Source organism: Wallemia ichthyophaga, assembly GCF_000400465.1.
Source record: "Wallemia ichthyophaga EXF-994 unplaced genomic scaffold scaffold14, whole genome shotgun sequence".
Lineage (NCBI taxonomy): Eukaryota > Fungi > Basidiomycota > Wallemiomycetes > Wallemiales > Wallemiaceae > Wallemia > Wallemia ichthyophaga.
The window spans coordinates 262,209-280,454 of NW_008806287.1; the positions used below are offsets into that span (position 1 = coordinate 262,209).

The 18,246-nt window shown below is 46.0% G+C and overlaps 10 protein-coding genes across 10 annotated transcripts; 6 read left to right on the top strand and 4 right to left on the bottom strand.

Annotated features, from left to right (window-relative positions):
- Positions 1-52: 52 nt before the first annotated feature.
- Positions 53-762, top strand: J056_001290 (Cytidine deaminase; the record flags this gene model as incomplete). Its single annotated transcript, XM_009270850.1, has 6 exons — positions 53-107; positions 157-259; positions 315-363; positions 410-501; positions 561-686; positions 732-762. 6 exons carry the CDS (start codon positions 53-55, stop codon positions 760-762), a joined length of 456 nt encoding a protein of 151 aa, XP_009269125.1.
- Positions 763-842: 80 nt separating this feature from the next.
- J056_001291 (uncharacterized protein) lies at positions 843-1,744 on the bottom strand (the record flags this gene model as incomplete). The annotated part of the gene is made up of 3 exons (XM_009270851.1): positions 843-1,428; positions 1,478-1,566; positions 1,616-1,744. 3 exons carry the CDS (start codon positions 1,742-1,744, stop codon positions 843-845), a joined length of 804 nt encoding a protein of 267 aa, XP_009269126.1.
- A 238-nt stretch (positions 1,745-1,982) lies between these two features.
- Positions 1,983-2,578, bottom strand: J056_001292 (uncharacterized protein; the record flags this gene model as incomplete). Its single annotated transcript, XM_009270852.1, has 4 exons — positions 1,983-2,012; positions 2,064-2,106; positions 2,157-2,326; positions 2,375-2,578. 4 exons carry the CDS (start codon positions 2,576-2,578, stop codon positions 1,983-1,985), a joined length of 447 nt encoding a protein of 148 aa, XP_009269127.1.
- A 170-nt stretch (positions 2,579-2,748) lies between these two features.
- Positions 2,749-4,500, top strand: J056_001293 (T-complex protein 1 subunit epsilon; the record flags this gene model as incomplete). Its single annotated transcript, XM_009270853.1, has 4 exons — positions 2,749-2,757; positions 2,802-2,873; positions 2,921-4,418; positions 4,472-4,500. The coding sequence occupies 4 exons, from the start codon at positions 2,749-2,751 to the stop codon at positions 4,498-4,500; spliced, it is 1,608 nt and encodes a 535-aa protein (XP_009269128.1).
- Positions 4,501-4,661: 161 nt separating this feature from the next.
- J056_001294 (uncharacterized protein) lies at positions 4,662-7,220 on the top strand (the record flags this gene model as incomplete). Its single annotated transcript, XM_009270854.1, has 13 exons — positions 4,662-4,800; positions 4,848-4,904; positions 4,967-5,727; positions 5,779-5,873; positions 5,927-6,086; positions 6,144-6,180; positions 6,229-6,317; positions 6,368-6,497; positions 6,562-6,573; positions 6,631-6,704; positions 6,756-6,780; positions 6,825-7,154; positions 7,201-7,220. 13 exons carry the CDS (start codon positions 4,662-4,664, stop codon positions 7,218-7,220), a joined length of 1,929 nt encoding a protein of 642 aa, XP_009269129.1.
- A 229-nt stretch (positions 7,221-7,449) lies between these two features.
- Positions 7,450-8,402, top strand: J056_001295 (uncharacterized protein; the record flags this gene model as incomplete). The annotated part of the gene is made up of 2 exons (XM_009270855.1): positions 7,450-7,470; positions 7,524-8,402. The coding sequence occupies 2 exons, from the start codon at positions 7,450-7,452 to the stop codon at positions 8,400-8,402; spliced, it is 900 nt and encodes a 299-aa protein (XP_009269130.1).
- A 92-nt stretch (positions 8,403-8,494) lies between these two features.
- J056_001296 (Histone deacetylase clr3) lies at positions 8,495-11,613 on the top strand (the record flags this gene model as incomplete). The annotated part of the gene is made up of 14 exons (XM_009270856.1): positions 8,495-9,320; positions 9,368-9,662; positions 9,710-9,723; positions 9,774-9,912; positions 9,962-10,074; positions 10,119-10,246; positions 10,294-10,422; positions 10,469-10,583; positions 10,631-10,793; positions 10,842-10,908; positions 10,957-11,132; positions 11,180-11,354; positions 11,402-11,483; positions 11,528-11,613. 14 exons carry the CDS (start codon positions 8,495-8,497, stop codon positions 11,611-11,613), a joined length of 2,508 nt encoding a protein of 835 aa, XP_009269131.1.
- A 351-nt stretch (positions 11,614-11,964) lies between these two features.
- Positions 11,965-13,725, top strand: J056_001297 (Drug resistance protein; the record flags this gene model as incomplete). Its single annotated transcript, XM_009270857.1, has 2 exons — positions 11,965-12,675; positions 12,724-13,725. 2 exons carry the CDS (start codon positions 11,965-11,967, stop codon positions 13,723-13,725), a joined length of 1,713 nt encoding a protein of 570 aa, XP_009269132.1.
- Positions 13,726-14,965: 1,240 nt separating this feature from the next.
- J056_001298 (uncharacterized protein) lies at positions 14,966-16,298 on the bottom strand (the record flags this gene model as incomplete). Its single annotated transcript, XM_009270858.1, has 4 exons — positions 14,966-15,638; positions 15,705-15,724; positions 15,784-15,835; positions 15,880-16,298. 4 exons carry the CDS (start codon positions 16,296-16,298, stop codon positions 14,966-14,968), a joined length of 1,164 nt encoding a protein of 387 aa, XP_009269133.1.
- Positions 16,299-16,549: 251 nt separating this feature from the next.
- On the bottom strand, positions 16,550-18,201 carry J056_001299 (Nucleoporin GLE1; the record flags this gene model as incomplete). The annotated part of the gene is made up of 2 exons (XM_009270859.1): positions 16,550-17,323; positions 17,371-18,201. The coding sequence occupies 2 exons, from the start codon at positions 18,199-18,201 to the stop codon at positions 16,550-16,552; spliced, it is 1,605 nt and encodes a 534-aa protein (XP_009269134.1).
- Positions 18,202-18,246: the final 45 nt, after the last annotated feature.

Here is an 18,246-nt window from a genome sequence, read left to right on the forward strand (position 1 = left end):
ATTCATTTGCTTTGTTAGTTTATATATAAATTGTTCATTATCTTGTTATCAAATGACTGACATGGCTGATAATACAAATACAAAACTAATCGCAGCGGCATTCGAGGGTGCGTATAATAGCTTGAGAAAGCAGCACCCAACCAACAAGCCGCCCAGGCCAGAAGAAATCTTACTGCCCTTACAGCCAGTTTAGAGTGGGCGCGGCAGTTGTGAGCGAGGATGGCAAAGTGTTCAGTGGTGCGAATGTGGAGAATGCGTCGTGGGTAGTGCAGGCTGGAAGTATAAGGACATATTTCTGACCACATCTGGTACAGATATGGCGGAGCAATTTGTGCAGAACGTACAAGTCTGGTGAAGGCTGTAGTGGGTAGAGGTACGCAACGAGGCTGGTAACGCTCACCGAAGACAGTCAGAGGGGTGCACCAACCTGAGCGGTCTGGCAGTCGTCTCTGATCTCGATGAACCTATCACGCCATGCGGGATTTGTAGACAGTTCCTCAGGTGCGGTTGGAGTGTTTGGTAGTGTTGAGTTGTCTATTCACCACATTGCCATTTTACAGAGAATTCTTTGCTCCACGTACACCTATCTTGCTGGTATCGCAATCGCACCACGCGAACGCAAACAGGCGCGATACAGATTATGCAGGAGAAGTCGTCATCAAGACTAATATAGAAGAACTATTGCCGTGGGTGACGAAGCCATTCACTATTCACAGCTAATGTCGTTACAGACGCAGCTTTGGACCGGAGCAGTTAGGATAAATTACGAAGAAGCTTTGTGTATCATTACATTTAATAGTCGAGGAGTCAGGAAGAGAGTGAAAGAATCCCATGCGAGTGGTTTATGCAGTGGCCATTTCCTTCTTCATATCAGCAATAGCCATAGCTGGATTGAGACCCTTTGGACAAGTGCGAGTGCAATTGAAGATGGTATGGCATCTGTATAAACTGAAAGTGTTCTCGAGCTTCTCCTTACGCTGAGCAGCCTTATCGTCTCTAGAGTCAGCGATCCATCTATAAGCCTGCATGAGAACGGCTGGACCGAGGTACTCATCTTGATTCCACCAGTAAGATGGACAAGAAGTGGAGCAACAAGCGCAGAGGATGCACTCGTACATACCGTCCAATTTCTTCCTCTCCTCTGGCGACTGACGGTGTTCAACGCCATCGGGAACGTTGTCAGATTGGAGGTATGGCTCAATTGATTTGTATTGCTTGTAGAATTGAGTCATGTCAGGTACTAAGTCCTTGACAATGTACATATGAGGAAGTGGATAGATTTTGCTCGGCTTGTTCTCATTTCTGTCTATTCTGCATAAACAAGCCAATGTATTCTGGCCTTCAATGTTCATAGCGCAAGAGCCACAGATTCCTTCTCTGCAAGACCTTCTGAAGGTGAGTGTTGGGTCTGCTTCGTTCTTGATCTTTCTATGCGTATTCATGAGTCGTGTATCTATTGGCGATATTCGCCACCCACAATAAAGCGTCTAGTACCATTGGTCCACATGAGTTGAGGTCAACGTCGTATGTCTGCATGCGTGGCTTTTCTGCTGGTTCATCTGGGTTCTGTGGAGTGTTAAAACCGTTATACAACCCAGCCACAGGTCAAACTCACCCATCTGTAGATCTGGAACTTCTTCATTAGCGCAGGCTTAGCGCCACCGACGGGAGTGGCAAGTGAGCGACGTGTAGATGAGCTGAATGATCTAGCTGCTTGCTTTACAGCCACTGAGCTTCTTGACATGTTTATCATTTTTCGTCGTCGTTGTTCTCAAAAAGGCCGAATCGTCTCAGCAAATCAAATCGCCTAAGTTTGTGAAACCGATTTCAAGCGAGGATTGAGTGGTGATGTGAGGGGAGTGTATTTTATCCATTTATCAATCTTGACATCAATAATCACACCAAAGAATCATGTCAGAGCATTCAGTCAGTCAGTTCAAGATGAAAATTTTACATAATTTGAATTCATATTTATAAACGATTTATTCTTCAAGTGGTGTGTACTCTCTGGCCTGTGAGATTATTATTAGCTTTACCATTTCAATTACCGAGCTTAAACCCACCTTATTCTCATCAACACCACTTAACTCATCCTTAAGTCCATCTCTGTAGCTTAAATTAGTATTAAAATAATCGTAAAACCCATCTTAACCCACCTAGGATAATCTCTTGGTGCAACGTTACGCTGTGGTACCATTGCGCTGGCCAAATAACCAAATGCAGAGAAAGCAATTATAGTGTAAAGAATACTCTTTGCAGATTCCGCGTAAGAGTATTGATGTACATCTGGTGCGTGCACTCCAAGGACATCCTCATCTTCATGTAGCTATAGTTGTGTATGAGCTAGAGATCAAAAGGACCAAAAAACACCCACCAAATCACCAAAGTTGGTTCTGCCTTGTTGATCCCAGTACTTGTTGTATGGGTTCTTCTCTTGTGCTTTCTGTGGTACAAATTGTGGGTAACCACCTAATTGAGGATCTGGTTCATCACCCGTGGTAGCTGAACTTTGTCTGGTAGCGTAACATCTAACAGAATTGGATATGTTTATTTGCTTAAATCCACGCCTAGCAATCATATTAATCATTTTTCACTTGAACTGAGTTGAATTGAGTTGAATTGAAGCTGCTCTGTTCAACAACACACTGACATAACAAAATGTGAGAAATTTACATGTATTTGATAGCCCATATAACTAATAATCAACTAGGGACGCTATACAACCAGGTGCAGCTGTCTACACGCAAGATGAAGTCCGTTCACTCAGAATCTTCTCGAATTCAACTTACACTCACATTTAGCACGGTAACCCTTTCATTATCGTTAGGGAGCAGGATAAGAAGACTCGTACAAGGGGCGTTGATGCTATTAAAGTTTGTCAGCCCTCTCTCACTCTTCCTCGCTCACGAGAATACACCAGTCACATATCTTAGCTGCGCGTACTGTCGCAAATATTATTAAAACTTCTCTTGGTCCGCGTGGCCTCGATAAGATTATGATTAGCCCTGATGGCGATATCACAGTCACAAACGATGGCGCAACGATATTGAGTTTAATGGAGGTGGACAACCAAGTCGCTAAACTTATGGTTAGCTTATCCAAATCTCAAGACGATGAGGTCGGTGATGGTACTACTGGTGTCGTTGTTCTTGCAGGCGCTATGCTCGATCAAGCTATCGGTCTTCTCGACAGAGGTATCCACCCAATCAGAATCGCTGATGGTTTCGATAGAGCTTGTAAAATTGCTGTTAGCGAGCTTGACGGTATCTCTGACTCTGTTGAATTCAGCCAGGATGGTAAAGGTCCTGGTACCGCTGCCCTCTACAAGGCTGCTTCTACTTCATTAGGTTCAAAGATCGTCTCGGCTCACTCTAAATTCGCTCAAATCGCTGTTGACGCCGTTCTCTCCGTCGCTGACATTGAACGTCGTGATGTTGACTTTGAATTGATCAAGGTTGACGGTAAAGTTGGTGCTTCTCTTGAGGATACTTCCCTAGTACAAGGTGTTGTCGTCGATAAGGATATGTCTCATCCACAAATGCCTAGATTCATCAAGGACGCTAAAATTGCTATCCTAACCTGTCCATTTGAACCTCCACGTCCAAAGACCAAGCATAAGCTTGACATTGGTTCCGCCGATGAGTACAAAAAGCTCGAAGCCTACGAAAAGGAAAAATTCGCTGATATGATTAAGAAAGTTAAGGACTCAGGTGCTAATTTGGTCATCTGTCAATGGGGTTTCGATGACGAAGCTAACCACTTGTTGATGCAAAACGACTTACCTGCCGTACGTTGGGTGGGCGGTCCAGAGATTGAGCTTATCGCCATCGCAACAAACGGTCGTATCGTACCAAGATTTGAAGATCTTTCTGCTGATAAGTTGGGTCACGCTGGCGTTGTAAGAGAAATTGGTTTCGGTACAACAAGAGATAGGATGCTTGTTATTGAAGAGTGTGCAAACTCAAGAGCCGTCACTGTCTTTGTTAGAGGATCGAACAAGATGATAATCGACGAAGCCAAGCGTGCACTCCACGACGCAATCTGCGTTGTTCGTAACTTGGTAGTTGATAATCGTGTTGTATATGGTGGTGGAGCAGCGGAGATTGCCTCATCGATAGCTGTCACAAAGGCTGCAGACGAGACTGCTTCAATTGAACAATATGCCATGAGAGCTTTCTCACAAGCTTTGGACGCTATCCCATTAGCATTGGCTGAGAACTCTGGTCTTTCGCCTATTGAAACGCTCTCAGATGTCAAGTCACACCAGGTCAACGACAAGAATCCAAACCTTGGTATCGACTGTATGGGTAGAGGCAGCAGTGACATGAAAGCACAAAATGTACACGATCCACTTGTTTCAAAGAGACAGCAATACCTCTTGGCAACTCAGCTCGTGCGCGCTATTCTCAAAATTGATGGTGAGTCATAGGAGCGTGTAGATATTGGACTAGAGCTAACAACAATGAAATAGATGTTATCACAGCAGGTGGAGATATGTAAATATAAAATGCATTTGTTATTCCCAGTCTTGATTTTCTAATTTGGTGGATGCAATTTGTTTTAATTTCGCGATTCACCGCTTCGCCACTCTTCCGAGCACATCCATCAAGTAACCTTTTTGGAATAACACTCATTTTCTTTCTTGATCTTCTACAGCCACCATGGACAAGTTAAATTTCCCAAAGCATTCGAAAATTTTGACTCCGTCCAACAATCTCGGCGGTGCAAATGCTGCCGGCAGACTCGGCGAGAGGAGAAACCTCAACAAGGCTGCGCTGAGCTTCTGCGACGTCGGCGATCGTAAGCATCTCCTCATCTGCCGCGTTTTTGTGCTCATCTCGTCAAAGTTTCACACGTTGCGCAATCACAGGCGCCATCTCCTATAGCCATTCCAGCGTGCGCAGGTAGGTGCTGAGAATCTTTCCCATCTCCCATTTCTCGTCATCTAATACATCTCATCTCCCAGATTCCCAGTCGACAGCTCGTCCCATTCGTTCAAAGACCATATCTGTCTCCCCGCTCGTTAATGGACTGAAAGAGGCTGAGAAAGAGAATTCATCTCTCGATCACCGCAAGATCGTCTCCCACGACGTATCACAATTTCGCCTGCAGTTTCACAAGCAGGAGCTTGACCCTATCCAGGATGTAAACGAGCAAGGTACTTATAACAGCGAAATCCATTCACCATCGCTGGGCACTGGTACCCGGCGTTCTCAGCTGTTCTGCGTGAGCTGCTGCGAGCCACTCGCCAATCTCGGTGTCGTGTTTGACCCATGCAAACACACTTGCTGTGTTGTTTGCCTCGTTAACAGCCTCACACTCAATCGGGAGACATGCATTTTCTGTAAAGGTGTCATTCTCCGCTTCCAGTCTGTCAACGGCGGCCCTATCACTTCGCCTGCTTTGTCAGGCATTGGTGATACCTCTGACGATTTCTTTAACCAATGCGCCCCAGCCGCTTCCATCACTAAAGACAGAAGCGAAAGAAGCTCCCTCAAGTCTATCTGGAGCCCTGAAAGCTCAATTAGTAGGGTTCCATCCATCAGCTCGGCACTGGCATCTCCACCACCACCGCCAGCAACGGTAGTGACTGCTGCGACTGCGACGCTGTCCCCAACGCCATCTCCTTACAGTGTTGGATTGCCACGCGTCAAGTATCCTAATCATGGCAATCTCAGGCTCCATGAAGGCGGCTGGCCAGTGCTCAAGTTGGAGAATGTTCCTTGGGTCGGTATCTATTGTCAGCTATTGGTTTGATTTTATTTAACGCCCAATTAGGACAGCACTCCATCAATAGTCGAGCAATGGCTGCCAAGAGAGGCATTGCCACACTGGAGTGTTAACAGCCACGCCATTCACGTCGTTCTTGACAGGTACGTCATTGCTTCTATGTCCACACACCTCTCACTCACATCACTCCGTCTAGAAACAACGGCAAAGCATCTAGCGATCTATACGTCGAAGTCGTGTCTGTGGAAATACGTAACGAAATTATGCGCTCCAGACAACACTCTGTGCTTGAGAGCAGAGGAAGATCACGCTACGTGAACATTTTAGCGTCATCTCAAGATGAGCTTTTCAGAGCAGTGCGCTTTTTTGTTGCTGTGAAGCGTCTTGCCTTTCTTGCTAACTGAGACATGCAGATTTTTCCGAGCTGGTGCGATAATAGCGGCGACTACTGTAAGTGGCGAGGTGGTTAAATTGGTTTGTCATTTACATATTCCCAAGCCAAACTCATTTCTGATCATGAGCTGGGTACTCTTATCGACCTCTGCGAGCGTGTAGGCAAAAAGGCTATTCAGCGCATGCCTCCAAAGGTGGGAGTGTAAGCGGTAGGAATTGAAAAATCAACTAATACTGCTCCTAGATGCACTTCTGCAAAGAGCAGCAGAACCCTTTCAACATGCTTATGTCGATTATTAGCAAAATGCCATGGCAGTTGCTTCCAGCTGACAAGCCCAAGAACTTATATCGTAGATACCAAACTGCACTTAATGGTGAGAATGTGTGCTTAATTCTATTGACTGACGCTGAGTTGCAATCGCAAATTACATTTTCCAGATTGCGTAAAGAGTTAGTTGTATCTTGGGTAGAAACAGGAAACTGGCTACTGACAAGAAACAAATACAGAAGCCATCGAAATTATTCTCTTCCACATCGAAGCACACGAAGAGAGCGTTGACATACAGATTTTGATTCGATTGGTAGGGGTGTTAACGCATCAAGCCTTACTGAATAACTAAAAACCTCCATAGCTGACAGTTGCGCTCTCGTGCCCAGGTAAAATACGCTTAATTAGAAAGGGCCTTCTGACATCTATGCAGCATTCAATGACGTGCAAAAGGACTGCTTCATGGTCATGTCGAAGCTCGACCCAAACAATCTTCCATCAACAAACTTGATGAAGCATCACGCACCAAATCACGGTCTGGGACTGACCGATGTACCAGATAGCGGCTGGATTGAAATTGGTGGGGAAGGTCTGGAAGACTTAACTCAAACAAATGCAGGACCAGAAGTAAAACGTGGTAAATCAATCAGATTCAGCAGATCCGCATCGTCAATTAGCAAGCACAGCTATGACGCGCGTATCGACTCTGCTTTACTTCCTCTCACGCCTGATCAATCGCCAGACATGAACTTCAACGCATTCGGTAAGTTGGTTGGGTTTAATTGATGACATAATAACGAAAACCACAGCAGATCAAATTAAACGCTAGCTAGGTTTAGTAAGCGTTTAAAATTGCTTGTTTCTTTAGGATCATGTTTGATTACGTCTCTCATAACTTCTAGGTTGTATTCAAGATACCAAGGCACTGTATAGCAAATTGTAAATAACATTTATTATGTGAATATATCGCACAATCATTGATTTTATTTCTTCATTTACGTGTTGGGGATATTAAGTCGTGATTGACTGACTTGTATTCAACGATCAACGATTGTAGAATGTCACAAGATCCATTAGCTGTGAGAATTTATTTGCGATCTTGAGGATGTTTGAACTAAACAACACTCTACAGGACTCATTTAACAGCTCTTTCGAGCCTGCACAAGTCAAGAAACCAACAGCGACAGAATCGGCCACGGCATCGGCCATAGAATCGAGCACACAGACAGCACCTGTTGAGACTTCCAATAAATTCGAAAACCTCAAGGAAGAAATACCAAAGTCAGCGCAAGACGTTGAGCAGTCAAAGGCAGCCGCTGACGAGCTCGAGAAGAAAAAGGCAGAAGCGTTGGAGAGAGTAGAGGAGACGAGACAGCTTGACATGAAGCATCACAAGGAGAGAAATGAGCAGACCGATGCACGTCTCAAGAATGAAGGCTTGCCAGACATGTTGAAGTCTTCTGTTGAGGAAACACTGGTATTTCACGAGAACTACGCCAAGGAAAGAGAGGCAAATAGCTTCAAAGAGCAGCAAGCTATATCGAAGCAAGTGAATGATGCCGAGAAGAAGAGAAAGCATGAGCAGCCAATATTCTCTGCGATCGACGTCGAAACAAAGCGTTTCAAGAGCGAGTCTGGTGAGGAGGTGGAATCATCTACTGTGCTCGTTGATAAGGAGAATTCGAGCTCCGATTTCGAGTTGGTGCAGTCAGAATGGATTGAAGAGAAGGAGGTAGGTGAGAATCAGAATGGAAATGGCGCCGTCCAGAAGTTCAACGACACCGCCCACCAATCACCTACATTGGCATTATTTAGAAGACCCTCAATCAGAACTATGCTCGCCGCTCTCGCTGTAAACTTGCTCATTCCATTTGTGAACGGTATCGCGCTCGGATTTGGTGAAATTTTCGGCAGAGAAGTGCTCGTAGGATACTTTGGGTTTGGAAGGAGATGGTGGACACGCGTCGATAGTAGATCCAGCCTCGGTTCTGCCGGTGCTGGATTACGATAGACCATAGACGTTTCCCCATAGTAACAATAACAACGACTGCAGTCTCTGTTTATACGTTGAATTTATATTTAATATGCATATCGCTACACTTTATGATTATACGCGTCAAAGTCCCCTCACTGCCACCATCACAACAGCCGGTTTGGTGCAGAGGAGTGATGCAGAGAACACGGTCAAACGAAACATCTTCGCCGAGCTCGTCCAGTAAGAAAGGCCGCGGTGTTCGATCTCGTAAATCAACTCCAGTCAGTACAGACGCTAAACCTGGCCCCGTACCGCGACCCCGGGCGCAGAAGCACCGGTTAAGTAACACGTCTACTCCAGCGCCTGAACAGCCATCTGCGAAGCGACCGAAATCACTGCAACAGCCGTCGTCGTCTGGCGTTCGATCCGTAGACGTGATCGATCTCATCAGCGACGAAGACGGCGAAGAAACACCACCATCGATCCCATCCACTTTAAAGACAACACAGAAGGATAAAACGTCATCAATCAAGCACCATAAGAAGCAGAAAGCAACTGCATCGAAGCATCAAAATCAACAAGAGCAGCAGCCTGCCATACAATATCAACTAGTACCTAATGCAACTCCAATTCGACCCAATCCGTCTGTGCAGCACCCGCAGATAAGGACACCAACACCTAATCCACTCCCTGAAACGCGCCTCAGTCTGCCTTTCACATTGAAGCAGAGATCCGGGTATGTGTATGATGCGATGATGGTAGCACATGCAACTCAATACGATAATGAGCACGATCAGACTGAAGTGCCTGAACGCATCACTTTCATTTTCACCACTCTCGCTAAAGCTCGCTGCATCAAGCTGATGAAACCTATACGGTGCAGACGCGCACTGAAAAAGGAGCTCATGTTAGTGCACAGTCAGAGACATATCAATGATGTCAACGCTTTGCAATGTGAGTGTGTTATTATATGCCATATTCCATTAACATGTTCACTCAAGTTATCCCAGAAATCACCTTATATGGACTTAGAGGGGTTTACGATAAAGAGAGCAGCATATTTGTTAATCCATTTACATCAGACTGCGCCCTACTCGCTGCTGGTAGTCTCATCGAGTTGACTAAGGCTGTCCTCGATGGTCTCATTCAGAACGGCTTCGCTATCGTCAGACCTCCAGGTCATCACGCAGAGCCCGAGCACGCTATGGGTTTTAGCTTTTACAATAATGCTGCAGTTGCTGCGCGCTGGGCTATCACATCTTACAATACCATTAGAAAAGTATTGATATTAGATTGGTGGGTGATTTAGCTAGCTTTCGTAGGGCCTACTGACAGCTCCCAAGGGATGTACATCACGGTAGGTCGATGAATGTCTCATTATTGCATTATTCCTGACCCAAACCCCAGGCAACGGCACACAGAGAACATTCTGGGATGATCCCAACGTTCTCTATATCTCCATACACAGACACGAAGACGGCAACTTTTTTCCTCCTGGCTCCTACGGTGACTTTAAGAGCGTTGGAGGGCCGAATGCCAAGGGCTAGTAGGTTTTGTATTGCACAATGCAAAAGCAGCCATCTGACTCGCCATAGTAACGTCAACATTGGCTGGTCGTCTAAAGGAATGGGCGACGCGGAGTATCTCGATGCATTCAATAGAGTGGTGATGCCAATCGCTTCTGAATTTAATCCCGACTTGGTCATCGGTGGGTGGGTGTATTAGCTATAGTGCCACGCTGATACAGAACAGTGTCGGCGGGATACGATGCCGCGGCTGGCGATCCTCTGGGCGAGAACGAAGTCTCGCCTACTGGGTACGCGCAAATGACGAAGATGTTGCAAAATTTGGCTGGTGGTAGAGTGATTGTGTCGCTCGAAGTGGGTTGGTGAGCTCCTCATGATCACCAAGCTAACGGTCGACGAAGGGTGGCTACAATCTCAACGCTATTGCTGAATCAGCTCTTGCGACAGTCAAAACACTCCTTGGTCAGCCGCCTAGCATACATCTGAGGAAGCAGATACCAGAAACAAGCGCAGTCAATAAGGTGTCTCAGGTGGGCTTTTTACTTTTTAGACGAGCGATTTACTAATTAACTCAAGGTTCTGGCTCTCCACTCCAATTACTGGCCATCATTGCGGAAGAGTGGCATGCCATTACTTGGTCAATCGCTGCAGAATATCAAGCAGAATACATCTAGATGGTATTCATTGGGACGTGGGTTGCTGCAAAAGTATTACTCCTCACTATTGACACCACCCTAGAACTGCTCAAAGATCGCTACTTCTCTCGTATGCTGCATAGTCATCCTGATTGCAAGCTGCTCTCAATGCCGTCGATATTCACGCCTGAGCCATTTGACTGCCAGGTCATGGCTGACACGAGCATACTCAAGTCGAACGTAATCCTTGTCTTTGTGCATGATATGTAAGATTATGTTTGATCTCTTGCTGTCAAGCTAACGTGATTTTCAAGTGGTAACCTTTACAATGAATCATTGCAGGGGCGTGTAAGTAATGTGGGACAGCTCGAAGAGATTTTGGTAGGCAATGGTAGACACTAAGAACATTACTCACATCGCTAATCTCAGTTCCAAAACGGTTGCAGTCTACACAAATGGGCACATGAGAATAATGCAGCGCGTCTCGAAGTCAGCGTTCACAGAGACTTTGAAAAGGAATTTCTGCCGAACATCGACACTAAGATCGACGAAACACCATTACAGCTCGATCTGATGATGGACGATTTGTGGGTCAATACTCTGAGGTGAGTGTAGAGTTATCTTCACGACGTAAACCCACATCTCGCCTCAGCCGGAGTGCTGCTTCTACAATCATCTTTGTTGGCTATAATGATGGTTGCAAAGCGATCCAGAGGCTTGCAGAAAAACATGCGAATTTTATGTCTAAGTTTGGTGGTGGTGTTCAAATACTTGGACCAAACTATATACCCGACCCTCCCAAAGCCATGCGACAGTGGTATTTAAGCGTGAGTGGGCGTGGTAGCGTTTATTTCGGGGACTGAAAATATACTAGAAAAATTTTATGCTCATTCCATCTAGCCATCAACACCTTACTTCTACAAATACTGAAGAGACGGAAAACTACAAGATTTCAAGTGGGTTGTCTTGCTGCGCAGTTTGCTGCTCTAACAACAATTAGACGAGCGCCTTCCTGCGCAAATGCTGGCCAAGGAAATGGTGCGCGTCAAGTCTTACCTTCTAGATAGAATATGGAGTACGCGATAATGCGTGCCCTAGAACTCAACGACTAAACAACCGATGAAATGCAAAACAAGAACAACAAAAATCACGAGCATCGTTGTACTAATTTATTAATGTATGCAACTCAAAATTCTGCGTTTGATGAGCGATTTCACGTATGAAAAACCATTGAAATCGGAAATACTATCTTTTATACTGGCTTACCGTTTTCGTCACCTCTCGTACGAATTTGTCACTGTCAGAGGATTTGTAGTGGCCATTACAAAATGAGTAATCTCGTAATCTGACGATCGGATATTTTTTTCTTGACGTCTCTCTGGCACTATCTAGCTTATAACTTAAAAAATTCCATTCGGTTCTGCTGAAGTTATCAGTATGTACAATACCGGTGATACAGAGACAATCATCGACGAGCCATCTGCCGATTACAAGAGTCCGGAGAGACGCAATTCGCAGCACACAAACACAGACTCCCAGGGATTGGGGGTGAGCGAGAAGGAAGGCGCTGGCGCTAGCGACCAAGCACAGGACCCGCAGGAGGCGACGGATAAAAGGGAAGACAGCACAGGAGCGTCAGAACCGATTACGCCGAAAAGATCCAGCAGCAATGCTGTGAATTTCATCTTCGAATGGGCAGCAGTATTAATATGCGTCTCGTCTATGCTCTTTACGCAGGTGGGAATAGGTGCCTATCTGGTAATCACGAAGGAGTTCATCGCCGCGACTTTCAACATTGAGGGCAATGCTGGACAGCAATCGTGGATTATCGCGGCGCATTCGCTGACGGTGGGTACGTTTGTGCTGCCCGCTGGCAGACTAGGAGATATGTTCGGTAACAAGAAAATTCTCTGCATCGGTTTCTTGTGGTACTCTATCTGGTCGATGGTAACGGGGCTGACGGTATACACGCGCTCGATCATTTTTTTCGATGTTTGCAGAGCATTGCAGGGGATAGCTCCCGCCTTGATGCTCCCGAACGCGGCGGGGATTATCGGGCGCACGTATCCACCTGGTGTGAAGAAGGCCATCTCGTTTGCGCTTTTCGGAGCATCTGCGCCGAATGGATTTGTATTTGGAGCGTTATTTGTGGGTCAAACGGCTTAATGTATTCAACCCCTCTCACACATACCACAGAGTAGTCTTTTTGCTCAGAGTTCCGTCAAAGCACCTGTCAACGGGGCTGAGTGGGCTTGGTCGAACTTCGTCCTCGCGATCGCTCTTGTGGTCATGTTCTGTCTGGCGATGTGGATTATCCCCGCAGATGGTGACAGGAGCGAGCAGAAGGGGCTCGGTTTCGACTACTGGGGCACGCTGACCGCCGTATCCGGACTGATCCTCTTCAACTTCGCTTGGAATCAGGCAGCCATTGTGACGTGGAATAATGGGTATGTGTGCGCACTACTTGTCGTCGGTGTACTCCTGCTCGGCGTGTTTGCATGGGTGGAGAGTCGCGTAGCCCAGCCGCTGCTGCCGCTGTCGGTGTTCCGCAATGTTCACAACAACCTCATGCTCGGATGTATCGTCACCGGCTGGTCCACGTTCTCCATCTGGCTCTTCTATAGTATCAGGTTTATCCAGGATCTGCGCAACGTCGGCACGCTGGAGACTGTCTCTCAAATTGTGCCGTGTAGCGTAACAGGTTGTCTCGCCGCGTCCCTGTCTACCATCCTCATCCTCAAAGTGGGCGGGAGCTGGGTGATGATCGGAGCGCTTTTCGCTTTCCTTACTGCCATCTGTCTCGTCGCTTTCCAGCCCGTCGATCTCACTTACTGGGCAATGCAGTTTGTTGCTTTCGTGATAGCGCCTTTCGGGATGGATATGAGCTTTCCAGCTGCATCTATCATTATTTCGGATCACCTTCCCCGCGAGCATCAAGGATTGGCGGGGTCGCTGGTTAATACACTCGTCAACTACTCTATCGCAATTGCGTTGGGTATTGCGGCGACCGTTGAGATGAATGTTAATAACGGCGGTAGAGATACAGAGTCTGGGATCAGAGGCGCACTTTATCTCGGGGTGGGATTGGCTGCAACGGGGGTCATACTCGCGCTCACCAACAAAATGATAGAGGTGGTTGAATCACGCAGATCAGCAGATCCCGAGAGCGCTCGTGAAGCTGGGAAAGCTTTAGAGTGAGCCTAACAAACTGTACCTGGCAGTCAGGAGATTGTCTGGTGTGTAAGCATCAACTTAAATCACAGTATATATCACTTAGCTAATCAAATTATCAATACATTAATATCTCATAATTAAGCCTAAATTTGGACCTCAACTTGTTTTTACACAGCTCAAAATGTCTAATATCACTCTTTATTTTATTTCAGATGCCTTTCAATCTCTTATGCATTAGCTGTCATTGTTATTTGGTTGATATCATATGTTCGCTGGAAGACATACATTCGACGGTAAAAATTTGAAGAATTCGCACTCATTATACACCTCTCTATCATATTAATTCAATTGATTGTGATAGTCATCTACAAACCAACTGCCATGACGCTTCCATGTTTTTTTTTTTCACAACAGGCACCTCTTTGGTTTAGCAGAGAGCTAGCTAACCAACTAAACGAGTAAATTCACGTGGTAATCGCCACAGCTCGAAAACTTGTAAGCGTTTAAGACTTGAATGAGCTTGCCAATGTTTCTATTCTCCAGCTGAACGTGTCGAGTGCGGAGGCAGACATAGCGCGTGTTGTCGAGGAAGTGATTGCAATGCACGGTAATTTAACACCAATCAACAATCCCAGCAGTGCGCTGTCTGCTTGTGTCGAAGAGCTCTCCTTAGACCAAGCCATGGCGCAATTCGACGTCAACTACCGGGGTGCTTTGGCATTCACTCGCAAATTCCTGTCACACTTAAAAATGCGCATGGGAAAGTCCAATTACATCTGTGTGTGGCATTTAGTCCTAGCCTGCTTTGCCTTACTACGACGACAAATTTTTACATTGAAGGCGTCATTCGAAGCGCTCAGATTCGAGACGGATTAATTACGTATACAGGTCATCTTGATCGAGCCCGGGTACATTGTTTTCACGGCGCTATGCCTCTCTCACATACTTCAGATACTTCCGCACCAACTCCTTGAAAGAGGTTTGTCCTACTATCTAACTAACACAAGTGTTTCCAAAGATATAACCGATTGATTATTGTCTGCTAGAGTTGCACTGAGTTCTGACGGTCGCGACTTAATCGTCAAAGAGACTCATGGTCTGATCGATAACTGCAACAAGTGGGCAGTATTCTTTAAGTTGATCGACTACAAGACGTAGCAATGTAGCACATTAGCACTGTCTTGGAATGTAAAGCGCGTATTATAGATGGCATACATTGAGCAAAATGCAATAATTAAAACCATATACACAACATCAAAACAAATTAAGCTGAAGCTTGTCTGACATTTTCGCGCCTGATTAATTCCTCTTTAGCTCTATAGTAATCCCAACCTTCACGCAGACCCCTTCTAATAACGTCCTGGTGAGAAGGAGGGCAGTGAGCATGAGGGGGCGGAGGATCAAGATCCAAGTTGGTTGGGAGAGAGTAGCCCTCACCAGCAATGCAGATGAGAGCATCAAGGGAGTATGAGAAGCCGCATTCTGCGTGCATGCGTTTGAGGTCATCCCACACATTCAAAACGACCGCTGTCCTGTTAACACTTTCCATTGGCTTGCCGAATGCGCTTGAAATCTGAAGCAGATTGGCAGAACGCCTCACACTGTCACTTCCTGAGGTAACATTCGCCCCAGCTGCATGATGTAGACCTGGATTAAAGAAAATTGAATCACCTTTCGACATAGGGATGGCGATTGCGTGTGCTTTGAAGTATTCGACGAGCTCTTTGTTGCGATAGTGGCTATATCCCGCGTCGTACTTCTGACTGAATGGCAGCAAGAGTGTCGGTCCACTCTCGAGTGGCATGTCGCAATGCGCTATGGCACCTTGCAGTGTGAGCAGCTGTGTAGCAATCTGCGTGATGGCTGGGTATCGCGCTGTTTGCTCGCTGCTCTGGAATCCCAAGGGAAAATCTCTGTGAGGCTCTTGTGCAGCACCACTGGTTGTGTTGTGTTAGCTGTTAGCTGTCCATGTAATTGGCATAACTTGCGGTCTTACGACTTACGAAGGCAAGACTATGTTGAGCTATAAGTCGCGTGAGTCTTGCACCTGTTTGTCTATCTATACACATTGCACCAACTTACCTGTGACGTCAACGCGTATGCGGGGCCGAGCCAAGCCTCGCAAATGAGATTTCTGCGAGATGATGTGAGCGTGGGTGTGTAAAGCGCAATACATACAAGACTGGGTTACTGTAGTAATCGACAAAGCCCTCTGGATCTTGGTGTGCATGTTTCTGAAAAAAGTTCCAGATTCTCTCATTCTTACCGCCTGCAGCGAAATGGTCACCTCTGGCAGGATATTCAAGTTTCTCTCTATCGATGATGGTGTTCGCTGCAACCTGTGCTCTGTCCAGCGTGTCGAGGTTGTCGGACAAGTTCTTCACCACGAACACCCCAGGGCCGTCCTTGAGGATGGTGTGCCACTCGTTCATTATCTCTGAAGCATCTACGAGCGGGATATCCTCCTTGTAGTAGATGGGCACAGACTTGATGACGTCACGTGCTCGAGGCACTTCACTCTTGCTAATGCTCGAGCTGGAGCAGATTTCGCTAAGCGCGTTGGCATTGTACTTTGGGAACTGACGCTGGGATGCCATCTTTGGGACTGTATTGGTCGCTGCACAGCAAGCGGATTAAATACTCAATACTCAACCGAACCACGAATTTACCGGAGATGCGCGGTGGTCGCAGGTAGTCCTGCTGACGATGTGACCATGACGTAAAACGTCGGCTGCATGGTAAATCCTTCTCATTCTTTCGTTATATAGGTATGGTAATGTACATGTATTATATATATATATGTGTGTGTGCAAGTGTACAGGCGTCTAAGTTTCCTAAAGTTAAAGTGCTAATTCTCCCACGACCTCCCCTCCACTCCACTCAACGGCAATCCCGAGGACCATTTATCGAGGAGGAGTCTAATACGAGTGAGATTAGCTTCGCTGTTGCTAGCCCAGGCGTTATCGTCATCAATGACCGTCTTAAGAAGCCGGAGCACCTTCCTCGCCTGCTCCCCAAAAGCAATTTGCCAAGGCTGACCAAGGATTTCGAAGAAGGTGGCAAGGAGTTGCGGGATAGTGGCGAGGGTGGGCAAGGGAGGGCGGAGTGCGTGAGCGAGCCAAGTCCAGCACATTCCGAAACGGAATTGGGGAGGAATGCGACTGACGAGGTCATCCTGTGTTGCATTTCTTGCCTGATCACCCGACAAAACAAGGTTATCTGTACTGACGCGCGTTTGCAGAATAGCAAAGTATAGAGCGAGTATACCGCTCATGCGGTCGTTGTATTGCACGGTGGTTTCAGAGGCGTTTTTGCGTCCTACACGTCGTTTATACGCTTCTTCATTCTCTCCATCGGATTTGGTGGGGTAGTAGGGGATTGTCCAGCATGCCTTCTTTACCATGCGTCCCATTAGAATTTCAGCAAGACGAGGGTGTTCATTGAGCGAGAGAGACATGACAAGTCGGGCGAGTGGGAAAGCAGTGGACGATTTCGCACTCACTTCAGTCTCGGCTTGACGGAGAAGACATTTGGAGAGATGGTTAAGAAGCCATGTGTAAGCGGGCGAAGACTCGCCGTGGAGTAGTTTAGGTTCGTTAAGGGTGTCATTGATTTCATTTGTCTTTGAGGGGAGAGTTAGGGTGGTGAAGGGGAAGAGTAAGTACTTACGATGCGCGTGGTTTGAGTAATAGAGTTAGTTAGTTGACCAATTTTTGGTGTTATTTTGCGTTTGGAAGCAGAGCAAGCCTTCTTAATGGCAGGGTTTTGGGAGACTTGAGGGAGAACAACGTGTTTAATGTGGATGATGAGGTTGTAGTAGTGTAGATAATCATCTCTAGCCTTGTTTTGGGTAAACTTGAGAGATTGTGATTGAGATTGGAGGTGTTTGAGGTGTTGCTGGTGTTGTTGAAGGTGTAATTGTTGTTGTTGTTGTTCTTGCTGTTGCTCTTGTTTACGCTGTTGGTCTTTATCATGAGCTACTTGATCAACACGTTTCTTCTCCTCAGATTTGAGTCTATTCTCCTCAGCCTCCCTCTGTGCCTGGATATCAGACTCCTTTTGAGCAAAATCAATGGAAGTTTCAATGGACAACCAAAGCTGTTTATTGCGCTGATTAAATGCTTTTTCGAGGTCAATAGAATCTTGTTTAGATTTTAATTGTAATTGAGATATTGTTCGTTGAATATGGTCAATATCCTTGTCTTCATCGTTGGATGAACCTAGTTGGCCAATCGAATGAGAAAACGAGTTACTTAAATTACTAAAATTAATTGGATGGTTGTGGATATTATCAAAGACTTCCACCTCATCAAATCTACCAAATTCACTGTTTAAATGGTTTGAATCGGATTTTACTAATGAATTTGAAGTTGGTGATTTGAGAATTGATTTAATTGGTTTGATATTATTCATGTCGTCATCACTGTTACCATCACTATCATCGCTATCACTTAAACCATATCCATTCCTATATCTCTCATCTGGTACGCTAAATCTCATCTCTTGATTGTTAACCACCACGAAAGAGATGAGCGAGATGAGCGA